Source organism: Pecten maximus, chromosome 12 (assembly GCF_902652985.1).
Source record: "Pecten maximus chromosome 12, xPecMax1.1, whole genome shotgun sequence".
In the NCBI taxonomy this organism is placed as follows: domain Eukaryota; kingdom Metazoa; phylum Mollusca; class Bivalvia; order Pectinida; family Pectinidae; genus Pecten; species Pecten maximus.
The window spans coordinates 28,627,849-28,648,172 of NC_047026.1; the positions used below are offsets into that span (position 1 = coordinate 28,627,849).

Here is a 20,324-nt window from a genome sequence, read left to right on the forward strand (position 1 = left end):
TTGTCGGTAAAGTGGTGAGTCAGTGGACTCACCATTCGTGGACACCGTCCTTGAATGACCTTACTGTGTTAATTGGATGTTAATCAACACCAAACTAAACCTGTCATTGCCGAGAGACATGCGGGGAATGGTAATGACATTTTGATTAATTTTATACGTCTGGGGACAGAACATATTCCATAAAGGGCGCCTGCTCTGAATCAACGACTGAAATTGATGACGTGTCAAGGGAAAAATTAGCAAGAACTTAAATTTAAGAGAGAAGAGATTCAAATTTCAACTTAATCACCTGTTACAATTCACGCATTGAGGACACAATTTTACATCCTACATGCAATAGCCTAAACTGGCAATTTGTACAACACTACTTGAAAAAGACAATAAAATTATACATATCTCAACTAAGGAATGCATTGATTTGTGAATAAAAGGTATATCTGACACAACATTAAAATATATAGTACCTGGTACCTGGATAGTTCTCTATTACTCCAATACAAGCTTTCAACAGTTTACCCAATTCCAATGCCTTCAAAACTGAGAATGCCCCTGTACATGTCGAGAAATGCAAGTGGTGCCAACCCGCACTCTCTAAACAACTTCTTGCAAAAAGGTATAATTAGCTGTCGATTAGGTCTAATATGTTTTAATATTTTTGGCCAAACAATCAGCTTTGATTTTCTACATTCTGATTCTTCATGGGTAATACAATGTCATGCACAAGTTATTTAAACTCGCGCACAAGTTATATAAACTCACGCACAAGTTATATAAACTCACGCACAGGTTATTTAAACTCACGCACAAGTTATATAAACTCACGCACAAGTTATATAAACTCACGCACAAGTTATATAAACTCACGCACAGGCTATCTAAACTCACGCACAAGTCATATAAACTCATGCACAAGTCATGTAAATTCATGCACAAGTTATATAATGTTCTATAACTTTCTATAAAATACAGGCGTTAATTAATAATTGTTTTGTTGAATAAAACTATTATGTTGGTTATTTGATTTTTATTACTTTTTATTTAGAATAGGTTCTACAGTATGATACATTTGCTGTTAAGGTTTTAGGAAGATGATATTGTTTCATATTACCTTGTTGAATTCATATTTCCCTAGCTGAATTAAATTGTACCTGTCTAAAACCTAAACAACTAGTGTACGAAAGTATCTTGGAAATATCACCAAATTTACTGAATTACTAATAAAACCTGTGATTTCTCTGTCAACCCAGTATATATAGTAAGGATGTGATTTCCCTGTCAAACTTTTAACACTAACATGTGATGTCCCTATCACCCCCTAACATGTGGTTAATCTGTCAAACCCTAACATGAGATTTCTCTGTCACCCCCTAACATGTGATTTCTCTGTCGCCCCCTAACGTGTGATTTCTCTGTCACCCCCTAACATGTGATTTCTCTGTCACCCCCTAACGTGTGATTTCTCTGTCAAACCCTAACATGTGATTTCTCTGTCACCCCCCCTAACATGTGATTTCTCTGTCCCCCCCCCCCCCCCCCCCCAAACATGTGATTTCTCTGTCAAACCATAACGTGTGATTTCTCTGTCAAACCCTAACGTGTGATTTTCTCTGTCAAACCCTAACGTGTGATTTCTCTGTCAAACCAGAACATGTGATTATTCTGTCAAACCAATACGTGTGATTTCTTGGTCACCCCCTAACACGTGATTTTTCTGCCCCTCCCCCCACCCCCCAACATGTGATTTCTCTGTCGCCTCTAACATGAGATTTCTCTGTCACCCCTAACATGTGATTTCTCTGTCACCCCCTAACATGTGATTTCTCTGTCACCTCCTAACATATGATTTCTCTGTCACCTCCTAACGTGTGATTTCTCTGTCACCTCCTAACATGTGACAGGAGATTTCTCTGTCGCCCCCTTACATGTGATTTCTCTGTCGTCCCCTAACATGCGATTTCTCTGTCAAACCCATACGTGTGATTTCTCTGTCAGCCCCTAACATGTGATTTCTCTGTCGCCCCTAACCTGTGATTTCTCAGTCAAACCCTAACATGTGATTTCTCTGTCACCCCCTAACATGTGATTTCTCTGTCAAACCCTAACATGTGATTTCTCTGTCAAACCCTAACATGTGATTTCTCTGTCACCCCCTAACGTGTGATTTCTCTGTCAAACCCATATGTGTGATTTCTCTGTCAGCCACTAACATGTGATTTCTCTGTCACCCCTAACGTGTGATTTCTCTGTCACCCCCTAACATGTGATTTCTCTGTCACCCCCTAACATGTGATTTCTCTGTCAAACCAATACGTGTGATTTCTCTGTCACCTCCTAACGTGTGATTTCTCTGTCACCGCCTAACGTGTGATTTCTCTGTCACCCCCTAACATGTGATTTCTCTGTCACCGCCTAATGTGTGATTTCTCTGTCACCCCCTAACATGTGATTTCTCTGTCACCTCCTAACATGTGATTTCTCTGTCGCCCCCTAACATGCGAAATCTCTGTTACCCCCTAACATGCGATTTCTCCGTCGCCCCCTTACATGTGATTTCTCTTTCGTCCCCTAACATGCGATTTCTCTGTCAAACCCATACGTGTGATTTCTCTGTCAGCCCCTAACATGTGATTTCTCTGTCAAACCCATATGTGTGATTTCTCTGTCAGCCACTAACGTATGATTTCTTTAACCCCCTAACATGTGATTTCTCTGTCAAACCCTAACTTATGATTTCTGTAACACCTTATTGTATGACAGATAATATGTGCTGGCAACAATACAATGGCACTTCTTAAATCAAAAATAGTCTCATGGGAGAAAATCATCCCCTACATTAAGGCATGACAGAGCGAGTATCTAACCCTCGAGGTAACATCCCTGATTGTCTAACCTTAAACAGCCAAGATGATCTCCCCACAGGTTGGAGATTTCTCACTCTCAAGGTAGAGAAAGATTCTATAAGTCTTTTTAAGCAGACCAACTCCCTATCAACTCTGTAGTGCTAAGGTCAAAGGATAACATAACATTTATAGAAAAATGGTGAGGTGATGTACAATTTTCATCTGTAAAGCATTTCACATTTAATGTAAATTTTAAGTATTTCAAATGTCATGTAAATAATGTTCAATAGAAAGACATTTATTTTTCACTAACACATGGACACAAATGATTTCACAACATTTCATATCAAATACATATAATCAATTATATCTTGGTCCTTAACAAACCCATACACACTCTCAATAAATAATTATAAACTGACTGAGGGCATCCCACATATTCCACTCAAACCAAACGATGCAATCATCACCTAGGATAAGTAATCTTTCAAGTCTGCTATCTAACTAAATGTCAAGTTATTCTAAAGAAACATTATTTTGTTAGGAAAATTTCATACAATTATTATTTATAGAAACCTAAAAACAGTAATCCTGTTACTTTCTCCCATATGCTGAATCTTTTTTTTTTTTTTATTATTTCCTCTTAATTCATAAATGGCCCAAAATTATAAATAAACTGGCTGGAAAACATTTAAGATTTTTAATGCAAACGTGCTGTAAAGACCAGAGATAATGCAGAGATTGTTTCTTTAACTTTTAAAATTTTAGGTCATGTATTTGAGCAGAACAAATCAATGGATAACCGACTAAATTACAGAGTGATGATTGCTGTTAATCTTGGTAAACATAATGAATGTGAAGGAAGCCTCAGTCAAGTTTATGTCATAAAAGTTGGAGGACCCGGTCACCCCGGTAAATCTCGTGGGGCCATGTCAAGCCATCACCTGTCGGTTGATGACTGGAGGGGAAAAGTATATGTCTCACAAAGGACCTGTGTGAAAAAGAAAGGAATTTCTTAACTAAAATCTGGTAGTTTCACACAAATTCCTAACCAATCTTAACTGAAATTTTAATTTTAAATGAATTTTAAAAACTCTTAACTAAAACTCTGGCAGTTTTTCATAAATTCTAAGAATTCTATTTTTTTAAACTAAATCTGTTAATTCTAAAGTCTAAACTAAGTACATGTAGTTTTACATGAACAAGAGGCCCACCGGCCTAATTCTAATTCTAATTCAGTCAATGTGACCATATCTTGGTTTCACCCCTCAGCCCGTGGGGGTCAGTCAGAACCATTTAATTTTGGAATACCATCACACTGCCACCCCCATACTGATAATTCTAACAAAATTTGAATTATTTCCAAAGCCAAATCAATAAATGATACTCAAAACAAGACCTTGGGTCATGAAATTCACAAATTTGGTAAAACACCTGAAGACCCTTCTATCTATGAAGAGTAATTGATTCTATCTTATTTTGGTCTTGAGAAGATTTTCTAAAATTTCAGTCAATTTGACCCCTTTTTGCCCAGCCCCTCAGGCCCATGGGGGAGGGGAACATATAATTTACAGTATCTATTGGCAGGACAGAAATTGAAAGAGTCTGCATACAATGAAATTAAAGAAGTATTAGAAGATAAAACCATCAGTCAAACTATAAACTGGTAGTTATTACACATGCTACATACCTGCCTGTTCCTTTTTCTATTCCAAAGAAAATCCTCCAATTTTCAACAAAACCAAAATCATATGGATTTCTAAATGCCTGTGAGAAAATGGACAAAATAATAAAGAGATAAATTAATACATTTTCAATTTGTAAATAAAAAAACTAGTACTTTGTCTTTACAGTATGGCAATAACAATATGTACTTCAATATGCCTTACGTAGTCGGTTAGCAATCAAAAGTAACACTGATGTTGTCCTTCTTTACTCATGAATTTTCAATCACTAGTAATAAATATCAGGTCAGCAACAGAAAGGATTTTGCGTTATGAGTTTTGTCGATTTTGATCAAAACATCTGGAGATCCAAACCAAAAATATATGATGGTTGACATGGAAATTGAAAACCAAAATCAAAACTTTAAATTAAAAATTCCACAGCTCTGACAAAAAGTAATTATAATCAAATAAAAACAAGAGCACCATATTGTTTATTTTCATATCATGCCAAAAATTTATTTTTTGAAGTTTTTACCTCTCTGTGAAAGCCTGCTCTTCTATTTTTCTTTTAAATCTAAAGTGAAAATTCTGCCTGCTCTTCTATTTTTCTTTTGAATTTAAAGTGAAAATTCCATCATTCTCCGCCTTTATATCTTGAGGGTAACTTTTGGTCTTAAAACCTATCATTATTAGGTGTTACTGTTATTCTTTATTTTTGCGTGTTAATTAGATATACATTTTTGGTTCTATACAATGGGTGTTGTTTTATACATTTTTTTGTGAGAAACAGCTTAGACACTGTGAATGATATAGCATCTTTAAATAAATTACCCAATACCCTAGTACCAAAATTATCATACGACTTTAACCAAAATACAAAATGTATGTTTGATCTTATAGACAGAAATATAACTTACAATTCCTTGCTTTTTGAGCCGCTCTCTTTCTTTCTTGTTGATATGTATCTCTATGTTGGTTTCCCCACGACTTATCATCCGGAAATGCCACAGGATGAGTCCGAGGATTGCTATAGCCACAGCAGAACACACCAGAAATTCAAAGATGACCGCCAAGTGGTAGTTCTGACGCTCATGGGTGACCTCTAGGTTATAGTTACTGTGAGCCATTGGAGTTGTCTACAAAATTATGAAAACACATATACCCTTATCATTCAACCCACAGGGACTTGACAGGAATTCCCAATCTCCAGTCTATATATATATATATATATGCGATCCAGGTATTCATATCATCTTATAGACGACTTCCACAATGATCATGTCAGTGTATCGGGCCGACCATCACTGCGCCATTGAAACGTTCTTTTTAGAACGCCGATGTGGCGCAGCGGTATAGGCTGCGGGTATTTCTGGCTAGGCGATTGGGTGCCGTAGATCGTGAGTTCGAGGCCCGGTCAGGGCACGAGTCAAAAAGTTGTCTTCCTTCGTCATTTGTGTTGCTAAGTTATATATATATATAGTATCTAGTGCATATACATGTATATAAGTACCGTGGGTTGGAAATTTGTGCCAAGCCCTTGTGATTCAAACTTGTATTCATGTATGAAATACAAAGGTATATACAGCATGTAACAACTTTCATAATCTTGACTTTTTTTATGTGTGCAGAAATTATGTTTATATATAAATTCAGAATTATTAAATTATACATATAAACATATTATTATAAAGCAAGAAGATATTTTCAAACTGAATGGGAACACTAATATTCACAATTTAACTATGAAGCAATAATAGTAATGATTACAATCTATGAACAACATCAACAAAAACTTAATTTCTTAAATGTATTTTGAATTCTTAGTCACAATACTTAAAAAAAAGAAATTAAGATTACGAGAAAGTATTGTGAGACATTGATCAACAACCTTGAGGAAAACTGCTATTAAAGTTTTCAATGGTCTTGTAACCCCTTGTTTATAAACATCTCTTAGTGTAATCGTTTAAAAAAACTTCTTGTGACGAGGTGGATCAAGAGGGATAACTCCCAGTAACCACATGGATTTCTCACTGGTCCTAAGCCTTATGTATCGTGGTAAAAAAATACATAAAAACACAAGGACACCTAAAGGTTTGTTACAAAATGTAATGGAAATATATCAATACAATTTTTACAATTCTTAGTAAAAATAAATAAATGTGACTATAAATCTTAATCTTTTGTTAATGAAGCCAGAATAATGATGCCTTATATATGTGATCACAAAAAAAAATCAAGAATTATTATCAATGTCTATTTAGTCAGTTTTCTGTCAATATGTATGTATAAAACTTAGACAGTACTTACTGATGTTAATGTTTTGTTAATGACATCATAGGCTAAGTTCAAAGGGTACAGCACAGCTGGGAATGGATAGGGCTGGAAAATAGAAAATATTATTTTAAATTTCAACATTTTTTTTGTTATACTACTTCTATGAAAAGTAATGTAATGTCATATAGATATATAATTACTTTCAATTCTAATGCGATGAAAATGCATATAATTTGCTAAAAAATGTACATTTCCTTAGCTGTAATGTACTGTCATTATATCTTCTCTATACACTTTATTTATCCAAAAATAAGCCCATGTCTTGAGTTATATGACAATCCAACCCCCATCCCAAGCCAACCTCAATGTCAGAGGTTTACATTTAAACAGAAGAAATATGCATGTTATCAATTTAGCAATTCATCCATCTACCATTGCATTGTGCAGATCAAATATGTTTGATGACATTATTGATATATCACTCATAAGATCTTTACAAGAAATTACACATATTCTTTTATGTGAAAATATACAAGGTTTGTACAATGGAATAACCTTAATAATTTCTGTTTACAAATAATATGTTCATCCAATAAACTCTTCAACACACATTTACGTAATCATAAAATTATGTAATCTGTGTCCATATATCCAGTCACCTGTATTTACATGATTATATATACTCACCGTTTTACCATAGAAGTGTTCAGTAAACACATCGTATCCAGTGAAACAGACGTAAAGCGCCCCACAGAACATGTAACAACAGAAGAGGAAGAAGAAACGATGTGTGTAAAATCCAACACAATTGTTCAGCCAGGCTGACGTGAGGATTAAGGAAATAACTTACAATACAACTGTTACTTTGGGGGGAATTAAAAATTAAACTTCAAAATGTATAGAATATTCGTAGTTTCACAGAGATTTCAGGTATTCCAGATGGCCTTTTTTTAACAAATATGTTTTATATCTGATTAAAGAACTACAGTAAAAATGATAATTAATGAATTGAAAACTTGTCAGTCTCATCATTAACACTGGTAATTTTCTGATGGAATTCTACCCCTAAAAATGGTAGTTAAGATGAAAGATATACATTTGTATATAACTGTCCCTTCTAAATTAAACAAGTCTTCTTAGGATTCAACACTTAATGGCACATCAGGAATATGTGGATCTAGGAACTTCAAATAATAATAAATAAATACATCATAATACGAGATGTATATACCACTATATCACAGCAACATAGCCATCTCAAAGTTCAAAATTTAAAAAAAAAATCCAATGTGTCTGCTGAGCCTCCCATACTGGCCATTGTTAAGGATACGACAATGATGATCCATCTTGAGTATACACTTATCACAAACGCTGCAGTGATGTGTCCGTGGAGGTTTGGGAGCAATGCATTTCCTGCATATAGAAACTGTCTCAGGAATTTCCTTTGGAAAAACAGAATATACAATTGTAACAAATGTCAATTATCAACAAAAGGTAAATTGTATCTGTGAACCCTAGATCAAGTGAATTATAATTAATGTACAATGTGTATGTGTAGTTTACATTTAATGATATAGTGCCAATGCATATATTTACCATATGAAGCATGATACTCATACAATGTACATGTACTTTTAAATTGATGTAACTCAAAACATTATATTCTGCGATAAACCTCATAAGCAATAAATGTACGTGAAATTTGTTTACTATAGAATGATCACTTTAAACTAACTATTGGAGGAGTTCCGGGGTTTGTGAAAGCAGCCATGATGTAGTTAAAGACAATGTTGATCAGCAGCCAGTGACCGAACACCAGGTGGAAAATGGTGCGGCTCGTACTCTGGGCATACACATGAGGAAGCAAACATGTATAAAATATTGCCACCACAGATGTTGTCAGGAATATCACCATTGTCATAAAAATCTGAAACACACAATAATCAAGATGGGTTTATATACTGATTGTCATGAATATCTTATTTGAAATATCCCCAGAGTCCTGGTTACGTTTATAGTATCAAAATAAGTTCTGCAATTCAAGTTTAAGATAAATAAAGAAGCTGCTTGCTTGTTTTTGTTTAATGTCCTATTAACAGCCAGGGTCATTTAGGATGTGCCAGGTTTTGGAGGTGGAGGAAAGGTGGAGTACCCGGAGAAAAACCACGGGCCTACGGTCAGTACCTGGCAACTGCCCCACATAGGTTTCGAACTTGCAACCCAGAGGTGGAGGGCTAGTGATAATTTGTTGGGACACCTTAACCACTCGGCCACTGCCACATAAAGAAACTACAATGTATATACATTGTACATACCTTTGGTTAGATAAAATAGTAATCTCAGCTATCAATTATATTGTATATATAATTACCACCCAATAAATTTAGATTAATATTTCTAGTTACAGAAAATAATCATATAAACATTAAAATGTTCATAAACACAGCATTTTTAATATTGATCTGTAAGTGAAAACCAATTAGACTGACTACCAGTAGTACATGTTTCTAAAATCTAAGAACATTGTGCAGTCCATTATAAATTCATTGTTTATATATTTCAATACATTAAAACAATACTTACTGGTCCTAAATATTTGGCAAATTTATCCACAAACCAGAATACAGGTTCTAGAGAAGTTTCCAGAGCTACTGAAAACGATGTAAAGTGGTTGTAATACAGTGTCATATGGAGAAGCTTTATCCAGGAAATGAATGTGCCCATGATCATTTTGAGTCTCCATGGAAGTTCACGGATTTTCCATTGAATTCTGGCCATGCCTCAATTTGTTGGATATCCTGAAATATAGAGTATTTGAGCTCTGCTGTTCTAGTACAGTTCAGTGCCTACAGATTAACCCCGTAATTGATGTTGAGCTGTTAAGTATACATCATCTCGATAAATGGTGGCGCTGATCATAATGATTCTGCTGAATGATAAATGTTGATGCACGTCATCATCCCGAGCTATCCTTGTTTCCTATCTATATTTAGTCTTCATAATCTGCAATATAAAATACTAGAATGAGTTGTTTTTTAATGCTACAGACAATTAAGGTATTTATTTTTCTGTTTATTCTACAAATATACAGACTGACATACATACATTTTGTACATTGCACACATGTACAATTGTATATCGATCTGTACTATTTTTATCTAGAACAGATGGTAAATCATGTGTAGCAGTATAGCTATTGTTTTAGTGGAAAAGCATTTAATACTTTTAAAGACTCTTAAATGTAGTCAAATCCCAGAGTCAAATGTTTTTCTGTTGCAATGTTATAATTCAAGAACCGTCTGGACAGGCTTAGTATATGTAAAGATCAAGAGCTATATTACAACTAAGGCTTTTATTATAAACAGCAGAATAGGAAGTGACAGAAATATCTATTATCGGAATATCCTGAAACAGAATCTGGTGAAGAGGAATCATAATTCCTATACTGAAAAACAACTACTTAGTATAAAGTAACTATAAGTCATATACATGTAGTGTGAAAGTAGAGGGTATAAGGTCACCTTATATTACTAAATCGCATTAGCAGGAATTTCCCATTAGCCTAGCTAGTGGAAGGATGTGTTAGAAGCCTGGCACAAGCAGGATAATTTTCACTAGCTTGCTATATATATATTTAATACGATTTAATACGATAAATAATGGACGCAGGCTGTAAGCCTCTATGTCCACATCAATTGATATTACAATGTTTACAATGTGATATACATCTGGTGTGCAATGAGTTATATAGCCCAGGTCTCCTTCCTTATAAATAAGTAACTATATGTAAGTAAAACAGCATATATTGCTATCATACAAATAACGTGTCCAGGAAAACAAACTCAACATTAGGCATCCTAAGACGAAATCTATGGCACTGCAACCAAAACTGTAAGGAAACTGCCTATATCTCACTCGTAAGATCCATCATGGAATACATATCATGGAATATTGAATGGTAAGCGGAGGAAAACTAAAGCGCTTCCAGAGGAAGCGGGCCCAGAAATGTCAATGACATATTTTCAAGCTACAGTATACAGTATATCAGAGACCTATATACTATAGGTCTCTGAGTATATGGAAAGACTACTAACATCACAACCTATTGCTAATACATAGAACATGTAATTGACCTACTCCATGACGAGGTATCTGATAGAAATTAGAATAGTGTATTGTATAAGCCTAGTTAGGTACCGAAACGACTATCCTATATTGTTTCTAGTACAGTGATGAGTCCACACGTGATGTTCACACGTGTGTAATGATTATGTCTATTGGCCACATAAAAAGAACCAGTGACATAAGTATATCGTGATCTATTAACAACAATCATGCACGTATAATCCCAAAAGTAATACATGTTTTCGCGGAAAGAGATGGAATTAAATGTACACTTAAAAACTTACCATTTAAAGTATATGGAATATGCAAGTAAGATCCATTTCCGGAAGTACACACTTAAATATAATAGCAAAGCCAACCTACGGACGAGGCCCAAAAGTCTAATCGGGCCAGAGTACTAGATTTTTTTCTATCGGCTGAAATCTAAATTTATCGACTACATTTCGAAATCTTTTTTTTCCCATCATTTTTTAAATTATTTTTGCCCTGATATGGCAATGCATACAGACATTTTAGAAATACAATGATTTGTAGGGGAAACAATATTATTTACAAAAATGTACAATAACACCGTTACGTACTATCAGAGATGTTAATCCATGGTTGATTTATTTCATATAACGATTTCTTAGTATTTCTAGCCGCTAGTTTGATGAAATCGATGAAAATTTCTTGAATAGTAAATTTCAGATCCGAAAATAGTTATTTCCGGAAACCTAATTTGTAGTTATAATATCATTTCGCGCATGCTTATGATTGATTTCCGCGCCAAATAAGATATAAACATTGAACAGGTGTTTTCGTAAAACATATCCTAAGATGTTCTGAATAGTTCTCAAAGTTATGCTTAAAAGCATTCAAAACACGTCGGTCATTCATATTACAGTCACCAATATTTATCATCATGTTTGCGTCTCCGGGAAAAAGGAAATATCCATTCATGAATCAGGAGATCTGTCACCAAACTGCAAATGTTCAACACCGTATCTTGGCGGATTCACAATATTTTTTACCGGTATGATGGTATCAATACTATAGTCTATATATCTATGACTATATGTTTACTATATTAAAACACCAAAAGTGCCATTCTATCCCCGATATCTTTTTTTACAGTCCTGTTATATATTTTGCCTGCATCCGACCCATTTCTGATATAGGCCTACTGTAATATATAACGTGCAATGAACATTTACGCGTGTGGGTGTCCCTCTGTATAACAATATGTCATGGGTACACCAGGTAGGGGAAACCGCCAAATATTTAAGAACGCCGATGTGGCGCAGCGGTTTATAGGCTGCGGGTATTTCTGGCTAGGCGATTGGGTGCCGTAGATCGTGAGTTCGAGGCCCGGTCAGGGCACGAGTCAAAAAGTTGTCATCCTTCGTCATTTGTGTTACTAAGTTTTAAGTTAGGTTGTATATTATACTTAAGTGGGTTGTTTTACCCATCATGATCATGAAACTGTTCTAACTATTTGTTATGATATTTGATTCAAAAGTTTTAAAAAAACAAAGACTTAATCAGAATTCCTACTTTCAGTTTATGAGATTATTTCTGTTTGACATAACCATGATTTAAATATTTAAATCTGACAGAAAAGAGTCTGCACTGGTAACCAGGACAGTACAAACCAAGTACGCCTAACAACAATCCGGGAAGAAATGTTCAACTCAATGCAAACAAGTCACACCAAGATGTCTGTAAATCAACCTTCAGCATCACCACTTATTCATGGACAAACTACAGATGACTGTTCAATGGAGGTATATAATACCATCTTCTCTTGCCAGGGGTGTTCAATAATTATATGATACTTACACTTTCACATAAAAAGGATACAGTATACTTTTCCTTTGAAAAGGAGTCTTTAAATGATATAGATCTTAGATATCAAGATATGTAGATAACAAATAACAAAAATTTATAGTGAACCAAGGGTTTTAATAATGAAAAGAATCGGGTTCCTGTTGCAGTTATTGAAGGTATTTCTGTAAAGTGAAAACAATAAGAAATCAAATATCCAAGAAGGAAACGAAAATGGGCATGATATTATGATTGCTGTATTTAATTTAAAGCTTATTGGTTCTGTTTACCTATCACAGAGGTCTATACTTACGGTCTGAGGCCTTTCTGACCCATCACTATCTATATTGGTACAGTAACCTGTCGTTGAGGTCTAGATCTATACTAAAGGTCTGAGGCCTTTCTGACCCATAAAATAATTAAGGTCTATACTTTAAGTCCAAGGCCTTTCTGACCCATCACTATCCATTGGTATATAGTTACCTGTCGTTGAGGTCTATACTAAAGGTCTGAAGCCTTTCTGACCCATCACTTTGTTTGTCATCTGTGCTTGGTACTTCAATCATATGTGAAATTTTACTCTGATATTTTTCTAAATTACAGATAAGTTCTGATGATCAGCATTATGTAAATAATAATCTTAACAACAACAACAACAACAGTATTTGTGAGAGCAACAGGCAAAAGACTGCAAGGTGTGCACGCTGTGAGGCAGGTCAAGGGGTAAGGATTTCTAATGCGTTCTCTTCTTCCACAGGACTTTCTACAGTATTAATATTTCTTTCAACCAGTTCTATACAAATATTTCAAATTTCTCATAAAGAATTTTACTACCTGCAGGTAGGGTTATTTTTTCCTGAGCTGGGTGTAGGGAACAATTAAGAGGGGGAATGACTAGACCATGGTTCAAACCAACGACCGCCAAACTCTAGACAGACACTCTGACTTACAGGGCATCCAGTTGACCCTTGACTTTTAGTAATTTCAGAAGTCAAATCACGTTTTCTCAGAAAAAATGAAGGGTCAAAACATTATGTCACATAGACATGCTTCTTCAAACTCAAGAGTCAAATCTGATTTTGGAGAGTCAAAACCATACTCTCAAGGGTCTACTGGATGCCCTGACCTACCTGGTCACTGGTGGTCAGCCTAGTCCAGTTCTGCTACAAAATAAGTATTGTATTTAGTTCCTGTTAATGACTTGTACACCTATACATCATATACTGAGATCACAGGTGTTTTATCTGGGACGGGAATCAAGCACATCTTTCTTTATAAAAATGTTTGTAATACACATATCTACATTCCATTGTATTACTGTTTTTAACATACATTTATTTTTTGTTCAGGGTCATTTTCAACACATATTTCACTGACAGTTGACAGAAGGATGTACACAATAGTGCCATGGTACTACATATTCAGGAGGAAAAAACACCGGATGATGAAGAACTTATCTTTTTCTATCAGGGCCGTCATGTTAGCAGTTTGTGTACAATTTGCTTTGATTATTTAACACTAAATTTTTAATTGATAAAAGGCTTCACAATGCATAGCTTTCACTCTACCATTGAATTTGATTATTGGCTAATTATATAAACCAACCTTTTTGTTTTGTTTGTTTCCCTTTTTGGATCTGGGGTTTGGAAAGAAATCAACTTTTGACCATGCAAATATCAAGCCCTGTCTAATTTTTCAGATTAAAAATGGTGTTTTTAGGAAAATAACAAATTTTCACAATTTTGTTGAATGACTTGATATTTTTTTTAATTTTGGTGTAATTTAACTGACAATGAAAGTTGATGAAAATTGTTGTTGATGTCTATGCAATATATCAGTAGACATTTTTATATTGATCATTCATTTTTGAGAATATATTAAGATTGCAAGTGTTGCATGCTATGACAGTTCATTGGTGTCTCATGAATGAAAATTCATCTGTAAACATACAGGATTAAAAAAAAAACATTTACATTTAAAACTTGAGGATGGGCAGGTGAGGAGTGATAGAAATATGTAAATTTTTATTTTTATTTACATTTTACTTTTACTGCATTTTTTGATTATTTTAATTTTTGTATAATAACATTCTCTTTACTGTAAGCGGCATATTTCTATATGATATAGTCATACTCTCCCTCCATATGTTTAACTCATTCACCACTAAAGACACATTTGAACTCTTCCAATTCAAACATTGGAATAGTTCATTATGACACTTCAGGGGTGAATGAGTTAACTTGACCACTACAACTTTCACGAACATGTTTTAACAGTGATCATGTTGACACTATTCTCATGTCATAACTGTCAAACCAAAACATAGACAATTTTTCCAGAACATGAGATATTTATCTTTATATGGTGTCTGCATTGTTAACTTGGGACGGACATAAAAAAGGCCAGTAACACTGTCTAGTATGACTAGATCACTGGGAGATTAACTAGACTCTACTCCACAACTAGTTAAGTTTGACATGTCTTATCGTGATTCCTGCCTTTAATCCAGATAGATCCTGGTCCCAATGTCTTCTCTGAAACATATATTTGTATGTCAAACATGTCACCCTTACCCACCTAGAAACTGACATTGCTTCATCAAATATAGCACGGTATAAAAACCCTTTACTCGTCCCATTTGTACACCCCCTTCAGTTTTCCCTCCATTCCCTACAAATGTGTTATTCTGTACTATGCTAACATATTTCTAACTGACAGAGTGCAGCATTTTATTTTTCTGGATGTATAATTTGTTTCAAAACATTTTGGAACTTTTCAAAAATTGCAAGTAGGATTAAAACCTTCTCACTAAAAATATCATGAAGGTATTTTGTGTTATTTCCAAAGTATTTGTTAACTCGATAAGAGTCAGACATCAGAAACTCCTTATCTTCCTTATTAGATCAACACGATATGACGAGTTGCTTCCCTTAGACCAACACCAGGCGAATGAGAGACGATGCTATATTGTACAGAGTAGATTGGGGGGAGGGGGGGGGGGGGGGGGGGGTATTATTTTTTTTCTCTCACAATAAAAAAACATGTTTTCTAACTAGATGAAATTTGAACTGTCTTCATTGAAAGGATGGATATTTTAGATTTTTTGTTCCAAACTGGTGACAAAATAGATTATCTTGGTAAATCCAGTATGAGAGAATGTGTATCATTTAAATTGCATTTAAATCCTGTCGTATTTTCTTATACAGCTGAAATAATGCTGTATATACTTTGTTAGTAGATGTATAGGTGTGTACAGGTATACTTGTGTACGTATGTATTAGTAAGTAAATGTACAGTAATATACTGTTTTGTTGACAAAAGTACACTTAGAGTTAATATCTTTGTGTATGTTTTGAGAAATATGTTTATATTGATGTTTTTTCTTTAGATCTCAAATAGTTTTAATTCAGTTTTTTAACTTTTTTGTGAAAATTTTACAAAATATATGTCAATAAAATATACAATAAATGCCTTGTATTAGTTTGTAGCTTTTAATGAAGTTTGATAGTCTATGGCCCTTCTACATGTACCTCAACAGGGAATGTATGGTCCAATTCCACAAATTTTTAACTGATTTTGGTCCTCCTTTTGCTTCTTAGATTGAACACTCCAGTCTCTAAATGCAGTCTAAATGCAGTACCTTATTATGCCTATTTTGACATATGAAGTTAGCTATCCATATTTCTGGAGAACTGGAAGGATATTGTATCAAACTCCAAATGGTTCTGGAAATAAAAATTAACGGAAGGTCTTAGATCGTTATTTGACTTCATATGTAGATTCCCCTTGTTTCAAATAATTAAGAGGAAGAGGCCAATTTAGTCTTTCATTGGATCAATAAAGCTCATTCTATGGTGGGCGCCAAGATCACTCTGGGATATCTTGTAAATATCTTGTTAGATTAAATTTCCCACACTTTCCTTCAATATAAAACTTTAAATAACTTTTTAAATCATGTTTAAACATCGGCAGTACAAACCAAAAAAATTATTCTAATTATGCTTTAAGTTAAAGAAAAATATCCATTTTTTAAATTTACATGCACATTTTATTGAAGGCAGAGTTCTACCACGCCTAATGGTATATAATTTATATTTTAATTTTATCAAAATCTACATCACATTAGTTTTATAAGAGACGACAGTAAGGGCTCGGTCAGAACTCAAAATTCTTTAAGGCGATTTGTTAAAATGTATCAGCATTAACTAATGAGATGTCCACCCTATGTCTTCATAAAATAAACACCCTTAGTCAACACCTTCGGATGATGGGAGAGATGGTAATGTCTTCTATACCGAATGGCCGTTAACATATTCAAAATATAAAAATATGTCCTCATGAACAAGTTCCTCGTTGTGTAATGCACGTGGGTTTGTCCTACGGTGTTACATATTAATTTTAACTGGGTCTATATTGAAGAAAAAATCCCATACTTTTCAAATGGCTTGAGATTATATCGCTTGTGTTCTGTATGTGGACGTTATGGGCCGCTCTCTACGCTCCCTACCCTAGGTCGCTTTGTGTTTCTTGGAAAGCTGTATGTACGGTCATGGTTGTGTCTATAGGCAAGAAACTTTACCCTACTTGCTGTGGATGGCGACGGACCGCCCATATGTTGTTCAGTAGGTAGTCACCAACTACTACAACCCGCCTTATAATGACCTTGATGGTCCCAGGGCGGTAAACCCAACAAACAAACAAACATACATGTATATAGACGTTACAATCATTAAGGACGTGCCAGGTTTTGGAGGTGGAGGTGGGCCGGAGTACCCAGAGAAAGACCACCGGCCTACAGTCAGTACCTGGCAACTGTCCCACGAAGGTTTCCAACTCGCAACCAGAGGCGGAGGGCTAGTGATAAAGTATCGGAACACCTGAACCACTCGGCCACCGCGGCCTCACGACTTTATATACCATGGGTGTTTGGCTTACTTATGTTTATTGCACCGGGGAATCGCACCCGGTCGTCTCTCCACACTTAATGTACTGGCGATTGTAAGTGTTTCTGATCATTTCATGTTAAACGGGGTTTAGTTGTTTATTTGTTATTTCATGTCATGACCTATTTCCCAACACAAACGACGCCAAAGATTTTATGTTCATCCTTCACAAACACATTTTGGAGATGCTTGAAATTGGAGGTCGATGTTGTCGATTGTTTTGATAGTATCTAGATTCGTGACCAGTAGATATCCATCCATAAGAGCTTAAAGCCCAATTTCCATAGATTATTGTGAGCGAGATTATTTGTCGCCACGTCTCCAATGTAATACCTGGGCTCGTGTAGCCTGTCACTGGTGATCCGACACACCAACGACAAGGATTGTTGGCTGTTTTTAGTCCTGTATCTTCTACACTCCATCAACAAACCAACACCCACGCACGGAAATAAACATCATTTTGAAGGTTAAGGGTTAAAACATTTCATTCAAATTTATCAAAATGTGGTGGGGGTTTTTAAGGCCTAGTGCCATTGATGATACTAAACCCACTTTGATAGTCCAATACCAATTCCTAATGGGTTGTTCCGGTGTTCTAGTATTGACAGACCTTTTATTTCTGGTCTCTGAGATTTAATAGAAAAGCGAGTATGCTTCCTTGTAATGAAACGTTTATCGGCTTCGGCAGATCTATTTTTGACGTAGAAGATCGATGAAAGTCATCAGTTTATTAGACAAAAAAAATCGATTGCCGATCTCGTGTGAGCAAGAAGAAATCTTACAGTTTGGAATACAAATCATAGACAAGTGTAACCCTACAATAACGTTACCACACGTCACCTCAACGACTTCCCAGTGAAAAATGCTTTCTAAGCGTCTCCAAAGTGACCGCTAGCTTGTAACCAATGACAACTGCTAATCTATATGGTAGATCCCAGCCCATGCCCCGTGTCTTAAACATGTAACTTTTCTTTCTAACCAACCTTCGCGAAACCCGTTTCCATGACGTGACCCATATCCCGTGACCTTTTTACATGGTAAAATACCCGTTCCTGTTAAGTGATCTTTTTACATCTCCCGCCCCAGGACAAAATGTCAACACTAACGTCGTCTCAGTATAAAACCCTGATCCGTGATAACCCGGTAGCTTTAATTGTGTAGACCCTTCTAACGTCGTCTGAGTGTAACAGTGATGTGTCATAGCGACCCTTCTAACGTCGTCTGAGTGTAACAGTGATGTGTTATAGCGACCCTTCTAACGTCGTCTGAGTGTAACAGTGATGTGTTATAGCGACCCTTCTAACGTCGTCCTAGTGTAACAGTGACACGTTATAGCGACCCTTCTAACGTCGTCTGAGTGTAACAGTGACACATTATAGCGACCCTTCTAACGTCGTCTGAGTGTAACAGTGATGTGTTATAGCGACCCTTCTAACGTCGTCTGAGTGTAACAGTGATGTGTTATAACGACCCTTCTAACGTCGTCTGAGTGTAACAGTGACACATTATAGCGACCCTTCTAACGACGTCTGAGTGTAACAGTGATGTGTTATAGCGACCCTTCTAACGTCGTCTGAGTGTAACAGTGATGTGTTATGGTGACCCTTCTAATGTCGTCTGAGTGTAACAGTGACACGTTATAGCGACCCTTCTAACGTCGTCTGAGTGTAACAGTGATGTGTTATAGCGACCCTTCTAACGTCGTCTGAGTGTAACAGTGATGTGTTATAGTGACCCTTCTAACGTCGTCTGAGTGTAACAGTGATGTGTCATAGTGACCCTTCTAACGTCGTCTGAGTGTAACAGTGATGTGTTATAGCGACCCTTCTAACGTCGTCTGAGTGTAACAGTGACACGTTATAGCGACCCTTCTAACGTCGTCTGAGTGTAACAGTGATGTGTTATAGCGACCCTTCTAACGTCGTCTGAGTGTAACAGTGATGTGTCATAGTGACCCTTCTAACGTCGTCTGAGTGTAACAGTGATATGTTATAGCGACCCTTCTAACGTCGTCTGAGTGTAACAGTGACACGTTATAGCGACCCTTCTAACGTCGTCTGAGTGTAACAGTGATGTGTTATAGCGACCCTTCTAACGTCGTCTGAGTGTAACAGTGATGTGTCATAGTGACCCTTCTAACGTCGTCTGAGTGTAACAGTGATATGTTATAGCGACCCTTCTAACGTCGTCTGAGTGTAACAGTGATATGTTATAGCGACCCTTCTAATGTCGTCTGAGTGTAACAGTGATGTGTTATAGGGACCCTTCTAACGTCGTCTGAGTGTAACAGTGATGTGTCATAGTGACCCTTCTAACGTCGTCTGAGTGTAACAGTGATGTGTTATAGCGACCCTTCTAACGTCGTCTGAGTGTAACAGTGGTGTGTTACAGCGACCCTTCTAACGTCGTCTGAGTGTAACAGTGATGTGTTATAGCGACCCTTCTAACGTCGTCTGAGTGTAACAGTGATGTGTCATAGTGACCCTTCTAACGTCGTCTGAGTGTAACAGTGATGTGTTATAGGGACCCTTCTAACGTCGTCTGAGTGTAACAATGACACGTTATAGCGACCCTTCTAACGTCGTCTGAGTGTAACAGTGACACATTATAGCGACCCTTCTAACGACGTCTGAGTGTAACAGTGATGTGTTATAGCGACCCTTCTAACG

At 36.0% G+C, this 20,324-nt stretch overlaps 2 protein-coding genes across 2 annotated transcripts; one reads left to right on the forward strand and one right to left on the reverse strand.

The window, feature by feature from the left end:
• Nucleotides 1-2,396: 2,396 nt before the first annotated feature.
• Nucleotides 2,397-11,240, reverse strand: LOC117339995 (palmitoyltransferase ZDHHC16B-like). The gene is made up of 9 exons (XM_033901734.1): nt 11,191-11,240; nt 9,365-9,784; nt 8,517-8,708; nt 8,112-8,223; nt 7,469-7,602; nt 6,815-6,886; nt 5,425-5,643; nt 4,531-4,607; nt 2,397-3,831 (listed from the first exon to the last, which is right to left on the reverse strand). The coding sequence occupies exons 2-9, from the start codon at nt 9,557-9,559 to the stop codon at nt 3,723-3,725; spliced, it is 1,110 nt and encodes a 369-aa protein (XP_033757625.1). The 5' UTR covers nt 9,560-9,784; nt 11,191-11,240; the 3' UTR covers nt 2,397-3,722.
• Nucleotides 11,241-11,660: 420 nt separating this feature from the next.
• Nucleotides 11,661-15,100, forward strand: LOC117339583. Its single transcript, XM_033901267.1, has 4 exons — nt 11,661-11,921; nt 12,505-12,672; nt 13,316-13,435; nt 14,062-15,100. Exons 1-4 carry the CDS (start codon nt 11,811-11,813, stop codon nt 14,086-14,088), a joined length of 426 nt encoding a protein of 141 aa, XP_033757158.1. The 5' UTR covers nt 11,661-11,810; the 3' UTR covers nt 14,089-15,100.
• The last annotated feature ends 5,224 nt before the right edge of the window (nt 15,101-20,324 follow it).

Excerpts from the sequence above, each read along its gene's own strand:
- LOC117339995 (XM_033901734.1), bottom strand. The coding sequence starts at position 9,559 with ATGGCCAGAATTCAATGGAAAATCCGTGAACTTCCATGGAGACTCAAA. Across the intron at positions 8,709-9,364 it reads TTGCCAAATATTTAGGACCA|ATTTTTATGACAATGGTGAT; the intron begins GTAAGTATTGTT and ends TGTGTGTTTCAG. Across the intron at positions 3,832-4,530 it reads ATAGAAAAAGGAACAGGCAG|GTCCTTTGTGAGACATATAC; the intron begins GTATGTAGCATG and ends TTTTTCACACAG.
- LOC117339583 (XM_033901267.1), top strand. The coding sequence starts at position 11,811 with ATGTTTGCGTCTCCGGGAAAAAGGAAATATCCATTCATGAATCAGGAG. Across the intron at positions 11,922-12,504 it reads ATTCACAATATTTTTTACCG|AAAAGAGTCTGCACTGGTAA; the intron begins GTATGATGGTAT and ends TAAATCTGACAG. Across the intron at positions 13,436-14,061 it reads GCTGTGAGGCAGGTCAAGGG|GGTCATTTTCAACACATATT; the intron begins GTAAGGATTTCT and ends TTTTTTGTTCAG.